The sequence below is a fragment of the Balaenoptera physalus genome (assembly GCF_965194825.1).
Source record: "Balaenoptera physalus genome assembly, chromosome: 1".
Classification (NCBI taxonomy): Eukaryota; Metazoa; Chordata; class Mammalia; order Artiodactyla; family Balaenopteridae; genus Balaenoptera; species Balaenoptera physalus.
In genome coordinates this window covers 161,498,837-161,524,649 of record NC_138882.1, presented here as the reverse complement: position 1 = coordinate 161,524,649, position 25,813 = coordinate 161,498,837, and the positions used below count along the sequence as shown (strand labels likewise).

General features: G+C 42.0%; 1 protein-coding gene across 6 annotated transcripts in view; it reads left to right on the top strand.

Annotated features, from left to right (window-relative positions):
* Nucleotides 1-25,813, top strand: part of CCDC30 (coiled-coil domain containing 30) — a 154,629-nt gene that overhangs the window by 125,515 nt on the left and 3,301 nt on the right. For 3 of the 6 annotated variants that reach the window (XM_082466115.1, XM_082466113.1, XM_082466118.1), the window contains 6 exons: nt 3,573-3,685; nt 12,833-12,974; nt 16,653-16,789; nt 17,845-17,959; nt 25,098-25,165; nt 25,417-25,608. In XM_082466115.1, coding sequence (XP_082322241.1) covers nt 3,573-3,685; nt 12,833-12,974; nt 16,653-16,789; nt 17,845-17,959; nt 25,098-25,165; nt 25,417-25,594 — 753 coding nt within the window. In that variant the 3' untranslated portion in view covers nt 25,595-25,608. Of the gene's footprint in view, nt 1-3,572; nt 3,686-12,832; nt 12,975-16,652; nt 16,790-17,844; nt 17,960-25,097; nt 25,166-25,416; nt 25,609-25,813 lie in introns of those variants that run through there. The other 3 variants (XM_082466117.1, XM_082466116.1, XM_082466114.1) reach the window with 2 other exon arrangements.

Sequence of the window (25,813 nt, the reverse complement as noted above, 5' to 3'; positions counted from 1 at the left end):
TCCCACCGACTGGACAGCATTTCTAGTCCAGGCCCCTTTTCCAGGCCTCTTTTTCCATCTGTCCTCCAATATTATTCTTTCCAAATCCCTGATCATCTGGCCAAACTATTAGAAACTTTCTATAAATTAGCATAGGTCCATGCCTCTGGACATCTCCCTTTCCAGGCAAAGTGAACACAAGCTTTGCCCACTGAGACTTCCCTTCCCCCTGGTCTTAAGGGCTACCCCTCAGTTGGGGCTGTATGCCACAGCAGCCCTACTTTTTTTTTTTTTTAACAGCTTTATTGGAGTATAATTGCTTTACAATGTTGTGTTTGATTCTGCTGTATAACAAAGTGAATCAGCTATACATATACATATATCCCCATATCCCCTCCCTTTTGCATCTCCATCCCATCCTCCCTATCCCACCCCTCTAGATGGTCACAAAGCACGGAGCTGATCTCCCTGTTCAATGCAGCTGCTTCCCGCTAGCTATCTATTTTACGTTTGGTAGTGTATATATGTCAATGCTACTCTCTCACTTCGTCCCAGCTTAGTGGTTGCTGCATATTGTACAGAATCATATGTACATCAGGACCGAATTTATTCTTCCTTGGCTAACTGGTCATAGAGAACTCCCCATTAGGCCATAGGTTTGGGTTGAGAGAGGTGGTGATGCAATAGAAGTAAGTACCACTTGCTAATGCAGCTTGGAACCTTAAGGACCTGCTTGGGCTCAGTATTTTACATAGCAATTCTGTTTGAGGATGGAGTACTACTGCACATGCCCAGCTCAATGCTCAGTGGATAATAGAACACCTCGTTTCGGGAGGGGCAGCTCAGGTTACTTGATACTTGATTTCTCACAGCCAACCATTCAGTCTCCACCAGGGCCAGTCACAAGCAAGGACCTTTCTCAAAAGGCAAAGAGTTATTATGGGAGGAGAGATGACTTTCCTCCCAAATCATAACATTAAACTACAGTTTTCCAGAGGCTCTATATTGCTTCCTCAGCTGCCATGGGAACTTGGAGCAACTTTGGGTCTGCTGGGTCATAAAGCCCAAGTGGCAAAGCAGTTTGCACTGCAGCCTGGCACAGCACAGATTTTTGTCTTGCTTTGGGCACCACTAAAACCATACAGCCTTGAAGGTTGCTTGATAAATGGGTTGAAGGCAAAGGTGGTATAAGTTGATTCTAGACTCTGAAGAGGCATTCCAAGCACTTGGCCTTTTCTACCGTCAATAGCCCTCAGGTCAGAAAGCCAACAAAGAGAATCTACTATTCCAGATTGTCTAGTTTGACTATACATTCAAGAATTGGGGAATAATCACTGAGGAGATTCACAAACCCACTAGGCCCATCATGAAACCTACACTGAGCTATTGAATCACTGCAGACATACTCTAAGACACTCTGTGTGTTCAAACTCCATTTTCCACCTTACTTCCTTAAGTCCCCACTCTGAATTGTGAACCTCAGTCTCATTTTGGGTTCCAAGGTATTAGTGTTGACTGAGAACCACTGTACTGTATGTAATTTCCCCCAAAGTCTAGATAGTTCCCTTTCTCCAATGCCCAGTCACCTGGGTAAAAGGCCACAGGCCTCTTTGGGGAAGGCTTGGGAGAAGATCACATGCTTATGGCAGCATCACACACAAGGTTCTTCCTAAAGACAACCTAGCAAAAGGACCCTGGGTCTGAACTGACTCAGGTCTGGGGATTGAGTAAGAGGCCATTACTCTCCATTGTTGTCATTCAAATTGGGCCTCTGTTCACCAGACCCAGGTGCATTTATTTATTTATTCATTTATTTAAAAATACAACTCAAGTAAAACTTTAATAGGCTGTTCATCTATTTTAGTCCTGTAATCACTGTGAGCAATTAACTACAACCAAAGATTGCTATGAGTCAAACCATTTGGTTAAATCTCTGGCCCTATTATCTAATAAGAGTAATAATGCCCACCTCGTATCAGGGGGTTAAACATTGCCACTTGACCTCTGACACGCTGCAGTACCATCATCCCCACTAAAATCAGGCCTTCAATTTGGCATCTCCCACCATCATCCTCAGTAGGAGAGCATGATAGAGCATTTCAAGGAATCTGGTGCTCCCCTCACCAGTGTATTTGGCAAAGCCTTGGTGAGAGGAGTGTCTTCTGAGTGATGTGTGGGTCATAGTGATGAGGTGGGTGAGCAGGTCACCCATGACAAATCTACTCCAAACTTCCTATCTACTTAAGACTTTGGATTCTTTCCTCTCTTATACCAAGGAAGTATGGCATCTTAATGTCATTTAACACAGGTCACTGTTGAGTCCAAGTTTCAGTCCACCAACCAAGCAAACTATTAAAGTCACGTTAGATGTTAAAATTAACACATTAAATCCTGAATCTCTGGTAAGTGCATCCATGTCAATAAATTCAGCCTATTCAACATTATATTCCTTTCTCCCTAGTATAATGCCCTACAAATACAGACCTACCTGTATTCCTCAGGTTTCTGCCAATTTAATTTGGCAGAATCTTTCCATTCTTTCAATATGGCAGTCCTCCTAGGTCAGTCCCTATACTCAACCCCCACTCCCCAGGATGGGCTGGGATCTGACTCTAGTTGTAGGATTGGAGGCAAAGAGAAGCGGTAGTGGTATAGGGTGGGTGTTAAGAATAATAGGTATCCTTGCACAGGTAGCTGCCTCAGGTGGAGTCAGTAGAGTCCTCGATGCAAGAGTGGTTAATCTCCTGAGACAGCAGGACTGCTTATGCTGATAAGAGGGGCTCAGTAGGATTTCTAGGTCCAGGGTGCTCAAAGTTATTGGAATGCTGTCAGATGTTCTCGTTCCCAATTCTCAGATTTGCATGTATTTCCAAATAAAGCACTATTTTTCACATAAGAGATGTGGCAAGGCTATGAAATCAACTTATGCTGCGATTCTGCAACCTACTTGATGAAATTTGGGTTTTGGATATATTGACCTGCTGCCTACATGAAGGACGTGCTGTAGGTCTCTGAGTATGCCTTGTTCCAATAATTAAATCCCAAGTTGGACGTTTTCTCCTCTGAGGCTCATTAACATGGTCAGGTGCGGCTAGCCACCCCACACTCCTTGGAGTTCTCAGTGCCTCTGTAACTTTGTAGCAGTCCTGTGGTCTGCCAAAGCACTTCACCACAAGCAACTATATTATAATTTAATCAACTTTTCTGTCATGGATTACTAGTATTAGTGACAAGATTAAACTGCCTTCAAATCCAACCAGCTCAGATACCAAGTCCAGACTCCCTGGAGCCACTTCTAGAACCAAATACTTTATTAGTCAGGGTTAGGTCAGGAAAACAGCTTTCACTCTACTTCAAGCTGGAAAACTTTCTATGTGTGGAATTAAATGCTCACAAAACTACTGGAAAGGTTGGGGGAACAAAAGTCAAGGAAAAGAGCTATTGGCTTTCGGGAATTCTGGAAGTGCAAAGTCACAGGACGCTACCATGATTTCCATAAGCCTTTTTCAGCAGAAAGGCTTTGCCAGTTTACATTTTGTCAACATCAAACCTTTATTCAGCAGAGTATTCCCATTTTTTAAAATGTTTTTCAGCAGCTCAAGAGCAACCAGGAATTGTCAAAGAAGCTGTCTGGGTTGCAGCAGGAGAAGGAAGCTCTACGTGAAGAGTATGGGCAATTTTTGAAGCAGCTTGATGTCCATGTGAGGTAAACAAAAACAAGTTCCCTTTAGAAGACTGTGAGCTACTTCTTAGGGAGCCAGAGCAGGGGATGCTCGCAGAAGTGACCTTTCAAGAACGCCAACACCGTTTTCCTTCGTTCCCAGAAGTTCTATCTATAGGGCTTTTCCTAGGGAGATGTGGGACCTCATTTCTTCCCAAGAGAGGGAGGGGGAAGGGAATTACTATTTATTGAGCTCTAGTGGTATCTAACATCTTGCTCTTCCCCAAATATACCCCCTCACTTGCCTTCAGCCTTCTTTTTCCCTCGCGTACTTTCCCCAGTCTGGACCACGCTCTCCCTATTTCAACTCTTCATTCTCAGCCTAGGAGTCACCTCCTCAAGAAGCCTTTCTTGACACCTCCGGCCTGGGTTGAGTGAGGTGTCACTCTTTGTGTTCCTGTAGCCCTTTGTACATGGCTCTCTGTAATTATTTAAGAACTTGCCATGTTGTTGTGAAATAACGTGACTCACACCTGTCTTCCTCACCAGACTGTAGGTTTTAAAGGACATGGGCCAAGGTCTTACTCATCCTTTTATCCACAGTCCCTGGTATATAACAGGTGCTCAATAAAACTTTATGTTCCCAAACTACCTGCTCTTTCTTCCATTCCCTGGTCATCATCCTACCAGATTCCTCCCGCTCTCCTCCTCTCTGAAGTGTAGCTTAGTAGTTCAGAGTATGGACTCTGGAGCCATATTGCTTGGGTATAATTACTGGTTCTACTAGGAACTAGCTGTGACCTTGGGCAAGTTAAATAACCTCTCTGTGCCTGAGGTATCTCATCTTTAATATGGACAAAATAGCCATTCCTATCGCTTAAAGTTGTTATGAGAATTAACTGAATGAATATATGTAAAGCGTTTACTTAGAACAGTGTCTAGCACACAGCTGTTATTATATCTACTTATTTTTAGTTTTTCTCCATGACCCACCTCTCTGCTCCGAGCTCTGCGCCCCTCTGCTCTATTCTTTCTATAGGTTGAAGTTTCTTATTCTCTTATGTTCTCACTCACCTACTATGTTGATAGTCATGATAATGATTTAAAAACCATTTTCTGAAACTCCAGACCTTTGGTTGCAAAGCAACACTGTTTTAATCAGTGTATTTCATTCCTTGACCAGTGGTCAGCGCCAAGCAAGAACTTTAGCAAAACAGCTCAGGTTAATTCTAGGCCTGCTGGAATCAACCCTCACAACATAGCCCAGATTTAGTTAAGAATTATCCACTGGTCCTGTGATTGATGTTTTCATTCAAAGTAAAAAAAACCATTTTTGTACATATATTTTTCATTTTAAAAATTATTTTTATAGAGTAAATTCCTAGGTATGGAATTACTAGTCCAAAAGCTGGAGCTATGGATCATAAAATGTATTATCAAACATTCAGAAGCATCCTACCAAAATTTTCTGCCGTCATTATATGAGTAACAATTTCACCACATCCGAATTTGCATTGGGTGCTACTTTAGGTGGGGGAGGGCTCTGATGAAACTTTCCCCAGTGTTCTTTCTTTTAATTGAGGTATAATTTACATATACACCGATTTTAAATGTACAATTTGATGAGTTTTGACAAGTGTACTGTTTGATGAGTTTTGACAAATGTATACACCCACCTAACCACTAGCCCAATCAAGATACAGAACATTTCCATCATCCCTTGAATTTCTCTCCTACCTTTTTGCTCAGTCTGTATCTCTTGCTCCTCCACCTCCTCCCAGGCATCCACTCTTCTGATTTCTGCTTCTCCTAGAATTTCATCAAAATGGAATTATACTGTGTGTAATCTTTTGTGTCTGACTTTTTTAAAAAAATAAATTTATTTATTTTTGGTTGCGTTGGGTCTTCGTTGCTGTGCGTGGGTTTTCTCTAGTTGTGGCGAGCGGGGGCTACTCTTCGTTGCGGTGTGTGGGCTTCTCATTGTGGTGGCTTCTTTTGTTGTGGAGCATGGGCTCTAGGCGCAGGGACTTCAGTAGTTGTGGCACGTGGGCTCAGTAGTTGTGGCTCACGGGCTCTAGAGCGCAGGCTCAGTAGTTGTGGCACGTGGGCTTAGTTGCTCCGCGTCATGTGGGATCTTCCCGGACCAGGGCTCGAACCTGTGTCCCCTGCATTGGCAGGCAGATTCTTAACCACTGTGCCACCAGGGAAGTCCTGTGTCTGACTTCTTTTGCTCAACTTATTCTATGATTTTTAATGCTCAGTTATAGACATTTCTTTGATGGCTAGTGAGGCTGAATAGTTTTCCATATTATTTGTCCAAACCCTTTAGGACAGTGGATGCTAACCCTAGCTGCACATGCATGGGCCCCAACATAGATTAATTAAATCAGAATCTGTGAGGATAGGGCTTAGGGATCAATACTTTTCTAAAATCATCCCCATGTGATTCTGATGGGCACCTAGGGTTGAAAACTACAACTTTAGGAAAGAAAATGGAAGGGATTGTCAAAACTCTAGGTTCATTTTTGTTTTCATTCCCCTGATCCCACTCCTGACCTTTACAAACAATGCTTATTTTTTTCCATGTTTTCCCAGCTAATCTTCCAGAGGAACAAATTCCTTGCCTTTTTGAAATAAAAATAAATGAAAGACCATCTGGTTTTATATAAACATAAGCAAAAGTTGTCCTTAAATTTTAGAACATGAGTATTGTGCTGTCTTATTGTACAAATTAACAAAGCCAAACATAAACTTAGAAAATCCGCATGTTCTTCAGGCAAGTTGGCCAACAGAACTTCTGGCTAAACTAATAGGTGTGTCAAATAACCAGGCTGCTATGGAAGGGAAGGCTCGAAGCTCTCCCCAGCTGAACTGCATCCACATACTCTTCAAACCATGTAGCACTACTGAAAGAAGCCTGAATATCAAGCAATAGGAGCCAGTGAGGTCAAGTATAATACATTCACTTGATGGAACATAATACAGCTGTAAAAGATGGTGGCCATGAAGACTAGATAACAACATGGGAAAATGCTGTGATACAATAAATGAAAAGAGCATAAGATAATTTTAATGTAGACAGTGTTTTAAAAAAAAAGATGCTTATAAAAAGACTGGAAGGAAATACAAGAATATTATAATACTGATCATATGGGAGTTGGGTTTTTTCCCAAAATTTTCTATAATTTATAACCTTTAAAAAATAAATTAATATTTTAATAGTCCAAATGGCAGGATAAGAGAGACAGCAGCTGTCTGGCATGGAAGCTGCAGACGTGGGTTTTAATATCCCAGGGCAGAAAGGGTAAAAGCAATTCCAGAAATACATGTTGTGTTTCAAATGATGTCAAAAATCAGAGGAACTGTGAACAGCTGGGAAACTCAGAAAACAACAGGTGTACTGTTAGATAGTGTTAAACCTCTGAAGCTATGGACCAGAGGATGCTGAAACCCGGTGATATCTTTTGCCAAGCTCTTCCTAGTATAAGGGAAAATGAGAACATTTATGAGATAGAAATATCTCCCTGTAAAGAACATAAGTCACAATCTGCAAGAATAGGTACCTCATATTATGTAGTGGGTGCTGCAAGGGCCACAGAACTGGACAGGTCTAAGGCAGTTTTATGAACGCAGGTATCTAGAGCAACTCTATTAATTAGGATGTAGGTTGAGTTGCTGCAGCAGAGACACTGAATAAGAATGTCTTTAAAAAGGGAGGGTTTTCTCTCTTACCTAAAAGTGCAGGATGGATATGGTAGCTCCATGTTTCCGAAGTCTAGACTCCTTCCTTGTTGTTGCTCCAGCATCTTTAGCACTTAGCCACATAGTTCAGGTGGTTCACCACCATATCCACATTTCTTCCAACAAGAAGGGAGAAAGAGGGGACAGCAAGGGCATTCCATTCTCCTGGAAGGCACACTACTTCCACTCCGGCTGTTGGCCAGGACTTATTCCCATAGCCTCATCTAACTGCAAGGAAAGCCAGAAAATGCAGTTCCTATTTGAGCAACCAAGTGCCAAGCTAAATCCGGGGCTCTATAATGACAGAAGAAGGAGAAAGTGGATTGGGGACAATCCCCACAGTCAGTCACTGCCACGCGCACTGACAAGCTGGTGACAAGGCCCGGTATCCATGTCTCTGGCCTACCAGAATTCAAACTTCTCCGCTTGGCATCTGGCTAACAGCTAAATTAATCTTCTAAGGGAAAAATATACAAAATGATTCTTTTCTTTTTTAATTTTATTTTTTTGGCTGCATTGAGTCTTGGTTGCTGCGCACGGGCTTCTTCTCTAGCTCCGGTGAGCGGGAGCTACTCTTCGTTGCGGTGCACGGGCTTCTCATTGCGTTGGCTTCTCTTGTTGCAGAGCACAGGCTCTAGGCGCGCAGGCTTCAGTAGTTGTGGCTTGTGGGCTCTAGAGCGCAGGCTCAGTAGTTGTGGCGCACGGGCTTAGTTGCTCCGCATCATGTGGGATCTTCCTCGACCAGGGATCAAACCGGTGTCCCCTGCATTGGCAGGCGGACTCTCAACCACTGCGTCACCAGGGAAGTCCCTACAAAATGATTCTTTTATTTACAATCAGCAAGTAGGAGAGAGAGGGGCACTATTTTGGAAAATGGAAGAGTCTTGCAAAAACACATTTAGAGGTAAGATATAACTTACAAGAACCTAAGACTCTCTTGGAGTAGCTATTCCATCATAGTTTGACTAGAATTAGTATCTAAATAAGTCTGCTTTGCTCTTCCCCTCCCATCTGGTTCCTAGTTTTTATGTAAAACAAAGTATCTCAAAGAGAAATTGACAATATCCGGTTTGCCTGGCTTTGCTGGTATTATAGCACTGGGGCATAGTCAGAGATCACAGCCTCTGGAGTCAGATTCTTCTCTGTAAAAGTAACTTCCCTCTGTGTCAGGAGTCCTCAAGACCACCCTCAGGTTTAGAGATTCATTAGGACTTACAGATCTTAGGAAAGCTTTTACATTCATGGTTATGGTTTATTACAGAGAAAGGATACAGATTAAAATCATCAAAGGAAAAAAGCGTGCAGCGAGAGTTCAGGAGAGACAAGATGCAAGCAAGCTTCCCACTGTCCTCAGTGGAGTAGTACGGGCAGTACTTAATTCTCCCAGCAACGTTGTGTGACAATATATATGAAGCATTCCCAGCCAGAGAAACTCACCTGAGCCTTGACATCCAGAGATTTAATCGGGCATTAGTCAGGAGGACAGAGAGAGCTCCTGTGATTGACCTTAACTACTTAGTCTCCAGTTCTCCAACCCCTGAAAAGTCAAACTGATCCAGCATGGCCCAGGCCCACGGTGAACAAAAATGCATTCACCATAAATCATTTGTTAGCATAAAATATGTGGTGTGGCCCAAAGCCACAGGTATACAGAGACATTATTATCAGGCAGGATATTCCAAGGGCTTAGAGGTTGTCTCCCAGGAGTCAGTCAAGGACTGGAAACCCAGACCCACTGAGTTTACTGCACAACATCCATCTCCTGGGTCATAGAGTGAGGACATCACCTTCACAAGTTTGCTTTAAAAGTACGCGAGGTGTCTTGTGAAAAGCCTGGAGCACACGTTAGTTCCCTTCACTTAGTTAGGACTTCCTCCAGTTTGAGTGTCAGAGCCCCAGACGGTTGACATAGGCAAACTGCCCAGCATCATAGGCCTGAATGACTGTGCCCTCCCATGCCTACACTGACAGAGAGCAGATGCTTCACTCCTTAAACACTTTTCCTTTCAGTTAAAAAGGCATTATTCAAATTTCTAGGCAATCAGGGAAATCAGAGGCTAGAGAGAGCATTAGAATACTGTTTTGTTTGTTTAGTTTTTCTGTTTTTAAGATATCAGGATGTAATTGACCACAGATAGCAAAAAACCTGACTAATATATTTAAACAAACTTTTTTTTTTCTTATATAACAAGAAATCTGGAGGAAGGTGATTATGAAGATTGATTCAGCTGCTCAGTAGCGTGCTTAAGGACAGGCTCTTTCCCTCCTTCTCCTCTGCCATGCTTGGCGGGCTGATGGCTTTGTCCTTAGGCTTCACACCTCATGGATACAAGGCAGCGGCTGTAGCTGCAGGTAACAGCCTCGGCAGGAGGGCAGCCAGAGCAGAGAGAGACCTTTGCTCAAGTTCTCAGCTTTTCCTGAAATGCCCAGCTGGACTTACCTGTCTCACACACCCAATCCCCACCTCAACCCACCCCGCACACACCTGGGGCCCACCCACCTTCCTTGAGATCAAGGGATCCTTATGGATACCTAAATGAACTTGAGTTCTGTTAGCAGAAATGAAGAAAGGCCATACTGCCCTTACAGCCTGCCACAAGTAGTCTGTTTACAATGAAACAGAAGTAGCGAGGAGGTCCCTCAAGGGTTTCTCCCAAACTTTAGCCTGCATCAGAACCCCCTGGAGAACCCAGTAAAACACAGATCCTCCTCCAGACTTTCTTATTCTGTAATTCTGGGATAGAGCCTGAGACTTTGCATCTCTAACAAGTTGCCAGGTGATGATGGTGTTGCTGGTCAGAACACAGTTTGAGGACCATTGCTATTGGCTTAGAGCAAACCTAGTTTAGGAACATTAGCTAGAGCAATGGTTTTCAGTAGGGGATAGTTTGCCTTCCAGGGCAAGGGGACACTTGGCAATGTGTGGAGACTTTTCAGGTTGTCACACTGTAGAAGGTGCTACTAGCATCTTGTGGGTGGAGGCCAAGGATGCCACTAAGCATTCTTCAAAGTACAGGTCAGCTCTCTACACGAAAGAATTATCTGGCCCAAAAGGTCAGTAGTGCAGAAATCCTGGTTCAGAGTGATTTTGTGTTATTAGACCTCATAGGTTTGATCTCGGAGAGGCAGCAGTGAGCGGTGGCGCAAAGCTACAGCTTAATTCCCTGCCCAGGAATTGAACCTCGGTAGCCTGTATGAAAACCAGGAATCCTAGCCACCAGACCCCCTGGCTCTTGCCCCCAGTGAAAAATGCATTTCTCACGGAGGCAAAAACTATAAAAACGGGTACGAAGTTTGTTATTAGAGACATACCACAACAACAAGTGGGAGAGCACACAGAGAAACAGTTTGTTTAGTTAAGATAGAAGCAAGGCAGAGATGCACACCCGGAGAGAAAGGGTGTGGGCGTCCTCCCTGATGAGGAGTGCAGTAAAGAAGCGGTTAAATCATTTACATAGGGCAGTTCTTCCAGGTCTTTGTATACCTTTGGCCAATTACCTGGTTTCTTTTTCCACACCTGACCTGCCCTAGCACCCTCCCCAACATGCGTGCACAACTTTTTTCCAAGATGGATTCCAGCCCAGAGGCCTATGGCGCCGCCTTAGCATCACATATTATGGGGTGGTGCCCCCTCCTTTTTGACCCCCAAGGAGGCTTTCTGCGCACGTGTAGTGTCTCCCTTGCCCCAAGGATAGGAAATGTATGACCTCTTGATCTTTTCCTCAAACGGGGTTTAGCCCTTCTCTGTCCCTGCCATGACTGTTATCTTAAGGCATCCACAGGAGACAAAGCCTGACTCTTTACCCTGTTTCTGCTGTTACTTCCATTTCGGAGAGCAAACAGGAGGCTGGCTGTAAATGCCTAACCTGGAGCCCACCTATCTCCTGTCTCAGGAAATGCAAACAGGAGGCTAGTTACTTGTAAGTGTCCGGCCGGAAGCCCACCTTTTTCTCGCCCCAAGAAATGTGAACAGGAGGCCAGTTGTAAATGGCTACCCTGGAGCCCATCTATCTCCTGCCTTAGGTTCAAAGTGAAAGTTCTTAATTTTTAATTTGAAGAAGCACTTTCTGAGTAACAATATTCTTATTTGGAAAGCACAATCGTCTTCAGAGCAGTTTGCCTAGTGGTGGTATGCAGGATTTAATCTATTTTCTTGTTTACTCAGGTTAGCTGTTGTAGTAGCTTGAAATGGTAACTCAGATTTTTGTTGTCTTTTTTTTAATAGCAGGTTTATTGAGATATAATTCACATACCATACAATTCACCCATGGAAAGTGTACAAATCAGAGGCTTTTAGCTGTACATCCATCGCCACAATCGATTTTAGAACATTTCATTACCCCAAAAAGAAACCCTTTAGCTATACCCCCCAGCCCCAGGCAATCACTAACCTACTTTCTTTCACTCTATATTTGTCTCTTCTGGACATTTCATCTGAATGGAATTGTAAAATATGTGGTCCTTTGTGACTGGCTTCTTTCACTTAGCATAGTGCTTTCAAAGTTCATTCATGTTGTAGCATGTATCAGTACTTCATTCCTTTCTGTAGCGGAATAATGTTCCATTGTACAGATACTCCATATTTTGTTTATCGATTCATCAGTTGATGGAAACTTGGGTTGTTTTAACCTTTTGGCTGTTGTGAATAGTGCTACTATGAACATTCATGTACAAGTTTTTGTGCGGACGTATGTTTTCATTTCTCTTGGGTATATACCTAGGAATGGAATTGCTAGGTCATATGGCTCTACGTATAACCATTTGAGAAACTTCCAGGCTTTTTCCATTTGCCATTCCTACCAGCAGTGTATGAGTGTTCCAGTTTCTCCACATCCTTCTCAGCACTTGTTATTATCTTTCTTTTTTATTTTATCCATTCTACTAGGTGTGAAGTGGCATCTCATTGTAATTTTGATTTGCATTTTCTTTATAGCTAATGATGTTGAACATCTTTTCATGCGTTTATTAGTGGTAAGTCAAATTTATGTCAGAATCAGAGTAAGAGTCTTGAGCAGAGACATATAGAATTGGCATTTAAAAGTCTAGACTCAAGGCAAGGACTGAGAGCAAACCCAGTGATCTGGAAAATAGACAAGATAGAAGTAGTGGGTTATATCACTGTCCAAGGGTGTAGCCAAGAACTAGAAATGTTTAAATTGATGGCTGAATCAGTGGAGCAGGATTCCACATTTTTGGATGTCAGGGATCAGAAGTCAAGGAGTTTCCTGAGTTGGGGATGACTGAATCTTGTGTTATTTAGGAGGTTGTACTTGGTCCATTCCCCCAACTTGGGGGCAAGAAGTCCTGCAGATGTGAGGCAGGACAAGTCTCCATCTGTGGTGCCAGGCCCTGACAAAGCAAGAAGCGGAAACCCAAGAAAGGTGCATACTGAGGAGGCAAAATAGTTTTCACTGTGTTCAGGTGCACCTATATTTAAATTTGCTTTTGTAGAAACTATAATGAGAAGCATCACCACCACAAAGCCAAGCTTCGCAGAGTCAAGGATCGTTTAGTTCATGAAGTAGATCTCCGAGATGAGAGAATCAAAGAACTTGAAAATGAGATTGGAGCCCTGCGGCAACAAATGGAAAAGGTGAGGGGAAAAGGTGGAGAGCTCACTGGTGATGCTGGTGTTGGTCATCTGGAGGAAGCCCACTTGTTTTTTAATGTATTTGTGGCCTCTTCATAGCCCAGGTTTCCATTTCTTTTCTTTGCACCCTTTTTCAATTTGAGTAATTGTTTAAGCCCTGCCCCAAAGTGTGTAAGACTCATAGTGATGCTAGATCAAATTAGACACTGAAAATATTCTGCACTGCTGCTTAGGACTAGTGTCTTGCCTTCAAATGAAAATATCTTCTTAATCACCCTGCAGCAGAGACTTCCAGACCACCCTCCGTAACTCATTCCTACTTTATGCAGCCTTCATTTTGCCTCACACTTCTGTCAGTTTTAAAATGGCAGTGAAAACAGGTGACCCCTATTCTTTTATCAGTCCTTGACTGGTGCCTTCAGGCTGTTTTCTAAATATCCCTGGTTTCTTTGTTTGTCTTGTCGCCCCTGTGACTTTCTAGTGTGTGGGTAAAAAGGAAATGGGACAGATCAATGGGATCAAATGACAAATGGCCTTGAGAGCATTAAACTATATCGATTCAAAATGGAGAGCAACTGATTTGGCCAGGAATGTTTCCCTTCTGGAGATCCCCAGCCCATTTCAGAATTTTGAAAACATTGTCCTCGGTCCTAAATTACTCATTTCTTCACCCAACAAATTTTCATCATACCACCACTATGTGCCAAGGATACCAAAACAGTTGATGTAAATTCAGTTATTCCATGGGCTATTATAGGACTCCAGGGTAAGAATCCTTAGATTACACACAGAAAACATCTGAGGATTATAACAGATGGGTCACCACTGTTGTGTTTTTAGTTTTAAAAAATCCTCTTGATACTCTAAACTGTAGTAAAAAAGGAAAATATGTTAGATTTTGCAGTACCCTCCTATTTTGGCACTAATTCATCCAACTTTTAAAGACTCAGATCCACAACTAGGAAGACAATATAGAAAATATAACAGAAGAAAGTAGCAACCCTGGTTCATGGGCCCCCCAGAAATATCATCAACCTATTCTGTATTACCCATTCTTCCTTGTGATGCCTGCCTTCCACTTCCAGGCGTACATGGCAAAACCAGCCTCCTGCTTTCAGCAGGCATGTTTCCTGACTGTACTGTGTTCCAGTGTACCCCCAAAATTCATGTCTACCCAGAACCTCAGAATGTGACCTAATTTGTATGTAAGGTGTTTTCAGGCATATACAGTTAAAATGAGGTCATACTGGTTAGCGTGAACCCTAAATCCGATATGACTAGTATCGTTATAAGAAGAGGAAAAGACACACACAAAGACAGACACAGGGGAAGAAGGCCATGTGATGATAGAGGCAGAGATCGGAGTGATGAAGCCACAAGCCAAGAAACACCAAGGATTGCTAGCAACTACCAGCTAGGAGAGAGACATGGAACAGATTCTCCCTCAGCGCCCCCAGAACTAACCCTGTCCACACCTTACTGGCCTCCAGAACTGTGAGAAAATAAATTCTTGTTGTTTTAAGCTGCCCAGTTTGTGGTAATTTGTTACAGCTGCCCTAGGAAACTAACACATCTGCCCAAAAAACCACAGGCCTCCATGAAATTAACTGGAGGCTGCAAGTAAGCAGAGGCGAGGAAAGAGTGGTAGGTGTTGGCCTTGGACAGACTTGGATGCAAAGTCTAGCCCTGCCACTTGATAGTTCTGTGACCTTGCCCGAGTCCCTGTGCATCATTTTCTTCCTCTGTAAAATGGGGAAATAATCCCTACCTCACAAGGTTTTCATGAGGATTAAAATACAAAATGCCTAACATGGGACCTGGCACATATAAATTTTCATAAATGTTATTTTCTTCTTAGTGTAAAATCTCTTAGAAGCATGTTAATCAGTAGATGTACCACAGTGGTACAAACCTGGAGCTCCTGATTTTACTTATTTTAGGGCCCGTGAACCAGAGCCCCGAGCATACAAAAGCTGGGCTCACTTTCTAAGCACCTAATCTCCAGAAAATAATGCCACTTTGGGGGGCTTCATTCCTTCAGCCTTCTCTTTATACAGTGAGCCAGCTTAGTCCTCTGACTGTGTGACCACCCAAACCAGATTTCCCCAGATATTTTATCCTATTATTAGAGCAGATGTCCTGATTTTTTGGTTCCAAAAAATTACAGTATTTCCAACGGACAGGGAGTCAGTAGCCTGCCCCACTCAATTTCCTTTCTAATCCAGTTATAACTGCAGAGAGCATTATTTGTGGGGTAGCTGCTTCTATTCTCAATCCTTATCATAAATATATTTAAATAATAGCAGGCAAGATTATTGTTAGACATTGAAGGGTCCTGGATGAAGGACTTTAAGATCTTTCTTTCCTTCTCTCATTTTGAATTATAATTGACATAACATTTTATTAGTTTCAGGTATATAACATAATGATTTGATATTTATATATATTGCTAAATGTTCACCACAATAAGTCTAGTTAACATCCATCACCACACATAGTTACAAATTTTTTTCTTGTGATGAGAGCTTTTAAGATCTACTATCTTCACAACTTTCTCATATGCAATACAGTATTACTAACTATAGTCATCATGCTGTACGTTATATCTTTATGACTTATTAATAACCGGAAGTTTGTACCTTTTGACTGCTTTCACCCATTTCGCCCACCCCTCTCCACCTCTCGCAACCACCAATCCGTTCTCTGTATCTATGAGTCTGGTTTTTTTTGTTGCTTGGATTTTTTTAGATACCACATATATGGACAGTTTTTTCTGAATGATCTATATTAGTACCTTATTAAAAGAAAGAAAGTTGCCCCTCTTAACCCTGTGATTCACCCATCTACCAGAGGTGGTTTTTCTCCTCCCATCCCCACTCGCTCCCACAGCTGGCAGGTGGAAACAAACACAAATAGGTGAAGGCACTTGCCTGTTACCATTGACAGGGTCTTGGTGAAGTGAGAAGGGCAGTTCTACACTTGTGAGCTTCTAAACTCCTCACCAACAGTGATATTTACTAATATCTGCTGACTCAATATAAGAATGTTAGTGTTTTTTCACAAAATATAATCCTTTATCATTTTAGCTATAACTTCGCTAGCTATTGCCTCCAGTAGAAAATGAAACATTGTGTCAAGCTAGAAATCATTTCAGCATCATCACTGCAAGAATATTTTTGGTACCTGGTTTACATGCTGAACTTGCCAAGCCAACTGAGACCCTGACATTAGTTGTCAGGTGAGGTGGCTAGATTCCCATCTTCCTCCCTTTGCCTTAAAAAGACTATAACTACAAAGCAGATGGAAATGTGTTACATGGAAATCTTTCTCAATATGGAGATTCAGAGAATTCAGTTGTATTTGTTAGTGACTCGATACCTATGGAATTAGAATACAGATGAGAGCATTGGGACCTTATTGGGAGTTGAGTGTTCAGATATTTTTAAATGTTAACCCAAAAGAATGAGTAAATGTCCAAACAAAATACGTGACATAAAATAACCAAGATAAATAGAAGAACCATCTAGCTGACAATTCAGCAAACAGACAAAGACAGACTAGAAGACAGGAGAAAAGAAGTTCACAAGGCAATTTGCTGTCAGAGTTTAGAAACAGGCTGATGCTCTTAAATGTGTGATTCTTTTTCCTCCTGGGGTAATTAGGGGGCTTTATTATCCCTAGGAGAAGGCATTCCAGGACCAGATCACCACCCAAAATGATATCCTGCTCCTAGAAAAGAGGAAACTTCTGGAGCAGCTCACAGAGCAAGAGGAATTGATCCACGGCAATAAATGGATAATATCTTCCGTCCAGAGCAGGTAGGTGCCTGCCTGAGTCACCTGTCAGCTCCACAGAGAGGAGGTTTCTCCCTCCACAAAGAGATCTTTCCAGAGGTAGTCCTTTGAGTTTGCGGCCTATCTGATAACTGTTTCTCTGCCATTCTGCTGTTTTTAGCAGTTCATACAAGTGGCAGAGTTGTGAAATTAAAGAGAAAAATATCATGGAGAAGGCGGGCTGGGCATTCAGATAGGTTCTTTCATGGCAACATTGCCTCCTGAGGACCCAGCTATGCTCATTCGGGCCCATCCCTTTGTGTGTGTTGATACTCATGTTTATCATTTGGCACCTATGGAATCAAGGTGTAGACCAAGAGAGAAGCAGGCTGGCATCCCAGCTCAATGACTTTCTGGTTTTATCTTCTTACACAAGTTACTTTCCCCACTCTGAGCCTCAGTTTCCTCATCTGCAAAATAGGCTTCATAACAGTATCTCTTTTATGGGGTTGTTGTGAGGATTAAAGGAGCTAATACATGAAAAGTTTTAAGTGCTTACTGTGTGGATAGGTTGCAATACCTAACGTACATGGTAAGTACTTGGTAAATGGTTGCTGCTGCTACTAATACTGCTGCTGCTGCTACTATTTTTACTTCTACTACTACTACTACTACTGAAACAAAAGCATGGGATGACTGAGATCAGAACCAGATGTAGGCTGTGTATGAACAGTGTTCATACACAATGTATGGCTGTGTATGAACCAGATGCAACCAGATGAACAGTGTTTGAAGGGATGCAGAGTCACTCCCCTAAATGGGGTCGTATCCTTCCTTAAGTTTCTCGAGGGCTGGAATTGTGCCTTTCGTATTCTTGCATATAGTGTGTCTCTGTTCTCAGTATGTATTTAATGACGGTGTACAAGCCAGAAGCTTATTCATTTTTCACTTGGTCTTGGAATATGGTGGGAATTATTCTGGCAAAGTTGGTTCTAAAATCTGGCAGTGGGCTAAGACTCAGAGCTAGTGGGAAATGGGAGAGAGTTTTTAGGAAGGATACAGAAATGTTTAGTTATGCCTCTGATTTGTGCCATCCTTAGAGTACTTTTCCTGGATAAAGAAAATAAGCAGCTACAGGAAAACCGTCTCCGGCTCACCCAGCAGGTTGGTCTCTTAGAGCGGATCATAAGGAGCATCCAGAGCCGCAGAGGGGAGGTAAGGCTTGCTGTTCTCACTTTCCTTCATCTTCTGCACGTAGCTGTAGCCTGCACTTGGCCTCACGGTGGACTGCAGTGAAGAGGCTCGCCGGCGGCACACCGGGGCAGCAGGCCTTCAGACTGCTCTGCACCAGCTTTGCTCTTCACTGGGTCAGCCTTTGTCCAGCGTGCTCCTCCTGTGTGATCCCAAAGCAGTTCGTGTACGCCTCCTAGCTTCTTCCTTAACACCCTGTATTGTCATCACCTTTTCACTTCTCTGTCTCATCGTCTCAGCAGCGACATCCTGGAGGGCAAGGGTTGCATCTCATATGCCATTGTATCTATGGACAGGTACTCCATAAATATTTGAGAATGAACGGATGTTAAATGTCCTCACACAGATGCCTCCTTCTCAGCTATCCTGTTGTAACATGTATTAATCTTGCCCCAGCTGAGAGATGAGCCCATCTGAGGCTCAGAAAGGTAAAGTGAAGCTAGTCTGCTCTGGCAAGGAGTCAAGCCTAAGGAGAACATCTGAGTCAGAGAAAAGCAATTATGTTACAAAAAAACCGTGCTGGCAAGTAGCCAAGTCCAGAGAGCTGCAGCAAATAAGGCTCTCTGTTCAGATGAGGTCCAGAGTCTGGCTGGTGAGCGGTCAGCCAGAGGGACTTCAGTAAGCAGAGCTGCATTCTGACTCCAGGATGGAGGCTGCTTGCTTTCTTCCCTGGCTTGTATCACCTGCTAGGCGTTTCTTCCTAGGATATTTCACAGTAGATCCTACTCATTGGGTACTACTGCTATAAGCGTTAAGGCCTGCATCATGTTTGGTCTCAGAAAGGTGATAGTTTCCAAGTTTTTGAGTTGTTTTGCAGATTTTCTCAAAAGTAGAACTGCCACAAAAACAGAAATATAGATCAATGGAACAGGATAGAAAGTCCAGAGATAAACCCACACACACGTGGTCACCTTATTTTTGATAAAGGAGGCAAGAATATACAGTGGAGAAAAGACAGCCTCTTCAATAAGAGGTGCTGGGAAAACTGGACAGCTACATGTAAAAGAATGAAATTAGAACACTCCCTAACACCATACACAAAAATAAACTCAACATGGATTAAAGACCTAAATGTAAGGCCAGACACTATAAAACTCTTAGAGGAAAACATAGGCAGAACACTCTGTGACATAAATCACAGCAAGATCCTTTTTGACCCACCTCCTAGAGAAATGGAAATAAAAACAAAAATAAACAAATGGAACCTAATGAAACTTAAAAGCTTTTGCACAGCAAAGGAAACCGTAAACAAGACGAAAAGACAACCCTCAGAATGGGAGAAAATATTTGCAAATGAAGCAACTGACAAAGGATTAATCTCCAAAATATACAAGGAGCTCATGCAGCTCAATATCAAAAAAACAAACAACCCAATCCAAAAATGGGCAGAAGACCTAAATAGACATTTCTCCAAAGAAGATATACAGATTGCCAACAAACACATGAAAGGATGCTCAACATCACTAATCGTTACAGGAATGCAAATCAAAACTACAATGAGGTATCACCTCACACCAGTCAGAATGGCCATCATCAAAAAATCTACAAACAATAAATGCTGAAGAGGGTGTGGAGAAAAGGGAACCCTCTTGTACTGTTGGTAGGAATGTAAATTGATATAGCCACTATGGAGAACAGTATGGAGGTTCCTTAAAAAACTAAAAATAGAACTACCATACGACCCAGCAATCCCACTACTGGGCATATACCCTGAGAAAACCATAATTCAAAAAGAGTCATGCACCAAAATGTTCATTGCAGCTCTATTTACAATAGCCAGGACATGGAAGCAGCCTAAGTGTCCATCAACAGATGAATGGATAAAGAAGATGTGGCACATATATACAATGGAATATTACTCAGCCATAAAAAGAAACGAAATTGAGTTATTTGTAGTGAGGTAGATGGACCTAGAGTCTGTAATACAGAGTGAAGTAAGTCAGAAAGAGAAAAACAAATACCATATGCTAACACATATATATGTAATCTAAAAAACAAATGGTTCTGAAGAACCTAGGGGCAGGACAGGAATAAAGACGTAGATGTAGAGAATGGACTTGAGGACATGGGAGGGGGAAGGGTAAGCGGGATGAAGTGAGAGAGTGGCATGGACATATATACACTACCAAATGTAAAATAGATAGCTAGTGGGAAGCAGCCGCATAGCACAGGGAGATTAGCTCGGTGCTTTGTGACCACCTAGAGGGGTGGGATAGGGAGAGTGGGAGGGAGATGCAAGAGGGAGGAGATATGGGGATATATGTATATATATAGCTGATTCACTTTGTTATACAGGAGAAACTAACACACCATTGTAAAGCAATTATACTCCAATAAAAATGTTAAAAAAAAAAAAAAGTAGAACTGCCAGATGATGTGACCTAATTTCCAACAGTTTATGTCTTTGCTTGAGCTACAACTGTTCTTAATTGTCTAGTCATTCACTCTTTTACTTAATCATTCATTCAACAAACATTTATTTATTTATTAAAGGGAACTTTATTATTTTTATCCATTTATTTTTGGCTGTGTTGGGTCTTCGTTGCTGCACGTGGGTTTTCTCTAGTCGCGGGGAGCGGGGGCTGCTCTTCATTGTGGTGCACGGGCTTCTCATTGCGGTGCCTTCTCTTGTTGCGGAGCACAGGCTCTAGGCGTGCAGGCTTCAGTAGTTGTGGCACACGGGCTCAGTAGTTGTAGTTCGCAGGCTCTAGAGCGTCAGGCTCAGTAGTTGTGGCGCACGGGCTTTGTTGTTCTGCGGCATGTGAGATCTTCCCGGACCACGGCTCGAACCCGTGTCCCCTGCATTGGCAGGTGGATTCTTAACCACTGCACCACCGGGGAAGCCCTCAACAAACATTTATTAATTCCAAGAACTGTGATAGGTCCTAGGAATATGGAAGATAGTTCCTGTTTTCAGAGACCTTCAGTCTAGTAGAAAAGGACAGACATATACATGAATAAATACTATAGTATTGTCGGTGCTGAGTTACAGGCCTTAAAGGAGTATTTTTTAGGACCAGTGGTTTTGAGATCCACAATATTGTCATCAAATCAAGATAAGAAATGTCACATGGGTCAGAACTAGAGTACATCAAGCTCAGTATCCCACGTGTGACAAAGGTACCAAGTTGTAACATCTTGACACCTATTGGAATAAACTCCAAAACTGTTTATAAACTTAGAATCTTAAGGATCCTCCAATCCAATCCTCTCATTTTACACAGAAGGGAGATAAAACCCAGAGAAGTTGAATGATATGTCAAAGGCCACGTAGCTACTGCTTACATTTCCAAGATCTGTTGATTCTTGGTGATTACCACATATGCAAATAGCTCAGTATATAGATCCCTGAGATCAGACATATCCTAGCTCGCTTCCTTTCTTGGGGCTACAGTGGTGACAGCTTGACATTCGTTGGGTGCTTACTATGTGCCTGGGACTGTTCTAAGCATTTTATGTATATTATCTCCTGTAATCCACAAGATAATCTTATGTGAAAAGCCTGTCATTCCCACTTTCACAGTTGAAGAAACCGAGACCTGGAGAGGTGAAGTGACATCATTGCCCAAGGTCACATAGCTGATAAATAGGAAAACAAGGACTGAAAACAGCACTCTCTGGTCCCTGCTCTTAGCCACTATCTCATAATACTCCAAGTCAACTGTTTCCCTTGCAGGGGCATTGGAGTAACCAGGGACATAGCCTTTGTAATAGACCATGTTGCTGCCTGTATTGTAATTCCATCTTTCTTCTCAGTTGGTTTATAAACCCCAAGAGAGCAGGAACTCTGCCCATCTTGTTACCCATTGTATCCCAAATACTTAGCACCTGGGTCACGGCAACAACTTCTTAACTCATCTCCTTTCAGTCTTTCCACATCTTCTAATCTGCCCTGCCCACGCCACCAGACCCATCATTGTGAAACACAGCTTGATTTCATAGTACTTCACGTCAAAGAGTTTCAGAGACTGCCTTTGTCTATAAGACAAAGTTTATTCATTCAACACATATTTATGGACCATATACAGTGTGCCAGGCCTCATGCTGTTCCCCATGTGGTTTAAATATGATGGTGAACAAGAGATACTGTCTGTCTTCCCAGAACTCGGGCCCAGTGAGAGTGACAATCATATAACTGGCAACTGCCATGCGCTAAGTTCTACAAGAGCAGTAGGCCCAGAATGCTGAGGAAGCAGGGGGAGTGGTGTCTCAACCTGTCTGGGGTGGCTAGGGAAGGCTTCCGGAGTTAGTGATGTCTAAACCAGAACTGAAGCCACATAAGAACTTTCCATATTCCAAATACCTTTCTGACAAACCTGATCAAAAGAAACTAGCCTATTCACCGTTTCCCCAAAAGCTCTGCCGTTTCCTCCTCTGAATCATGTATTTCCCTTGCTTGGGAAGACACATCTCATCTCCCCTGTCCCATCTTCCCAGGCTTTGTCTTTTGAAGTTCTATGGTTCTTATAGTCTATGGCCGGAGGGGTCTTTAGAAAATACATGTAGTCTGAGCTGATGACTCAACACTGTGTGAGGATTTCCCGCAGTCTTCAGAATAAAACCCGCATTTTCTGACATGGTCTTTATATGCTCTGTGAGTAGGCCTCTGGTCTGTTTTGGTCTACATTTTTCTGAGAAAGAATATTTGGTTTTTAAAATAATGGAGCTCAAAACAGTTACGTGTTTTTTATGATTTAAAGGGACAGAAAATGTCTACCAGAGTATTAGGAACTCATCAAATAGAATGGAATGATTATATCAGCTAATATGAGGTAATTCGTGTAGAAAAGTGGATATAAAAAGCAAGCTAACAGTGAAAAGCACTAATATAAAAAGCATGGCATTTAATTTTTTTGTTGTTGTTGTTTTTTGTAAATAACTGCTTAACTGCTTAAATGTTATTAAACCTCTCTAATATTTGGTCTCTTCGCTTTTTTTTTTTTTTAATTTTTATTTATTTATGGCTGTGTTGGGTCTTCGTTTCTGTGCGAGGGCTTTCTCTAGTTGCAGCTAGCGGGGGCCACTCTTCATTGCGGTGCGCGGGCCTCTCACTGTCGCGGCCTCTCTTGTGGCGGAGCACAGGCTCCAGACGCGCAGGCTCAGCAGTTGTGGCTCACGGGCCTAGTTGCTCCGCAGCATGTGGGATCTTCCCAGACCAGGGCTCGAACCCGTGTCCCCTGCATTGGCAGGCAGATTCTCAACCACTGCGCCACCAGGGAAGCCCAGTTATTATTTTTAAAATAATTTTATTTATTGAGGTAACATTGGTTTATGACATTATATCAGTTTCATGTGTGTAACATTATACCTTGCCTTCTGTATACACTACAGCGTGCTCAACACCAAAAGTTTAGTTTCCATCCATCCATCCCCCTTTTGCCCATTTCACCCTCCCACACCTTCCCCTCTGGTAACCACTACTCTGTTCTCTGTATCTATGTGTTTATTTTTGTTTGGTTTGGTTTGTTCTTTTTTATTATTATTATTCCACATGTGAGTTAAATCATATGTTATTTGTCTTTCTCTGTCTGACTTATTTCACTTAGCATAACACCTTCAAGGTCCACACATGTTGTTACAAATGGCAAGATATCATTTTTATATATGTATAATCTACTTAATCCATTCATCCTTTGATGGGCACTTAGGTTGTTTCCATATCTTGGCTATTATAAATAATGCCATAGGGGTGCATATAGCTTTTCAAATTACTGTTTTTGTATTCTTCAGGTAAATACCCAGAAGTGGGACTGGATTGTGTGGTAGTTCCTAATTTTTTTAGGAATTTCCGTAGTGTTCTCCATAGTGGCTGCACCAATTTACATTCTGACCAACAGTATACGAGGGTTTGCTTTTTTCCTTGCCAACACTTGTTATTTCTTGCCTTTATGATAACAGCCATTCTAACGGGCGTGAGGTAATATCTCATTGTGGTTTTGATTTGCACTTCCCTAATAACTGGTGTTGTTGAACATCTTTTCATGTGCCTATTGGCTATCTGTATGTCTTCTTTGGGAAAAAATGTTTATTTAGCTCCTCTGCCCATTTTTTAATTGGGTTGTTTGGTTTTTTGTTGTTGAAAGTATGACATGTATAGTTACCAAATATTCTATAGGTATTAGGGATTAAAGTTTTACCCCCAATTTTGTTGATATAATTGACATATAACATTGTATAAGTTTAAGGTGTACAATATAATGATTTGATATATATATGTATTGCAAAATGATCACCACAATAAGATTAGTTAACATCTATCATCTCATATAGTTACAATTTTTTTTTCCTCATGACAAGAAATTTTAAGATCTATTCTCTTAGCTACTTTCAATATATACAATACAGTACTGTTAAGTATATCATCATGTTGTACATTACATCCCCAGAACTTATTTCTCTTACAAGGGAAGTTCATACCTCTGACCACATTCACCTAATTCCCCCATCCCTGACAACCGCAAATCTGGTCTCTATTTCAATAAGTTTGGTTTTTTTAAACTCCCAGTGTATATGAGTTCATACAGTATTTGTCTTTCTCTTTGTCTGATTTATTTCACTCAACCTGATGACCTCAAGTTCCATCTGTGTTGTCACAAATGGCAGGATTTCCTTATTTTGTTAAAAGAATTTGTTTTTTGCTGAGTAGTATTCTATTGTACGCATATTCTTTATCCATTCCTCTATCAGTGGACACTTAAGTTGCTTCCATATCTTGGCTATTGTAAATAATGCTGCTATAAACATGGAGTGCAGATATCTCTTTGGGACAGTGTTTTCATTTCCTTCAGATATATACCCAGAAGTGGGATAGCTGGGTCATATGGTAGTTCTCTTCTTAATTTTTTGAGGAACCTCCATACTGTTCTCCATAGTGGCTGCACCAATTTACATTCCCACCAACAGTGCACAAGAGTTCCCTTTTTTCCACATCTTCTCCAGCATTTGTTATCTCTTGTCTTTTTGATGATAGCTAGTCTAACAGGTGTAAGGTGAGGGGATTATATTTTTAACCAAAAATATATATAAAGCATAAGTTCTAGGATCATATCGCCAATGGTTTATCATTATAATTTTTTAATATTCATCCTTTCTTTTCTTTAAGGAAACAACAATTAGTGACATCCCTGAATTTGAAGTATTGAATAAAATTGTGCCCTTACCAAACTCCAGGTGAGTAAAATCAAGACAGTCATCTGCATGCCTGAGAGTTATGGCTGCCTAGCTAGTTCTAGTTGCTGGCTTGAGAAAGCATAGCAGGGACTTTCCCGGTGGCCCAGTGGTTAGGACTCCGTGCTTTCACTGCCAAGGGGGAACTAAGATCCTGCAAAAGTTGAAATTCTATTGATGCCTTAACTCTGTAACCCCAAAGTGCTGCCGAGAGATCCTGTCTATACAAAGTCCTCACACATGGCCATTCTTAGTTTTTCAGGAACGGGTTTGGTAGAGTCAGCTGGAAGTCTTCAAGAAACTGAAGAACATAGGTCAGAAGAAGCAATGGCAAACCCCAAGTCCCCCGAGTCTCTTTCGTGTTCACAGAATTCTGAAGCTGGATACATAAACATGGCTTCTCTGAAAGAAACACATCGCATCCAAGAATAAGGCCAAGTCAGAACTATAAAATCACTGGTGTCTAAAACTAGGCTGATCAAAGCTGCTAACTTAAAGCTTGGGCGTGAGGGTGGAGCATGACGTGGAGAAGAGTTATGACAGATCCTCACTGGACGTCAACCAGGAGTCTTCAAAATTGCTGATAAATTCATTAAACCTGTTCTAAAAATGGATTTCTCAAGTTTGTTTGGTATCCTCAAATGCCTTGTA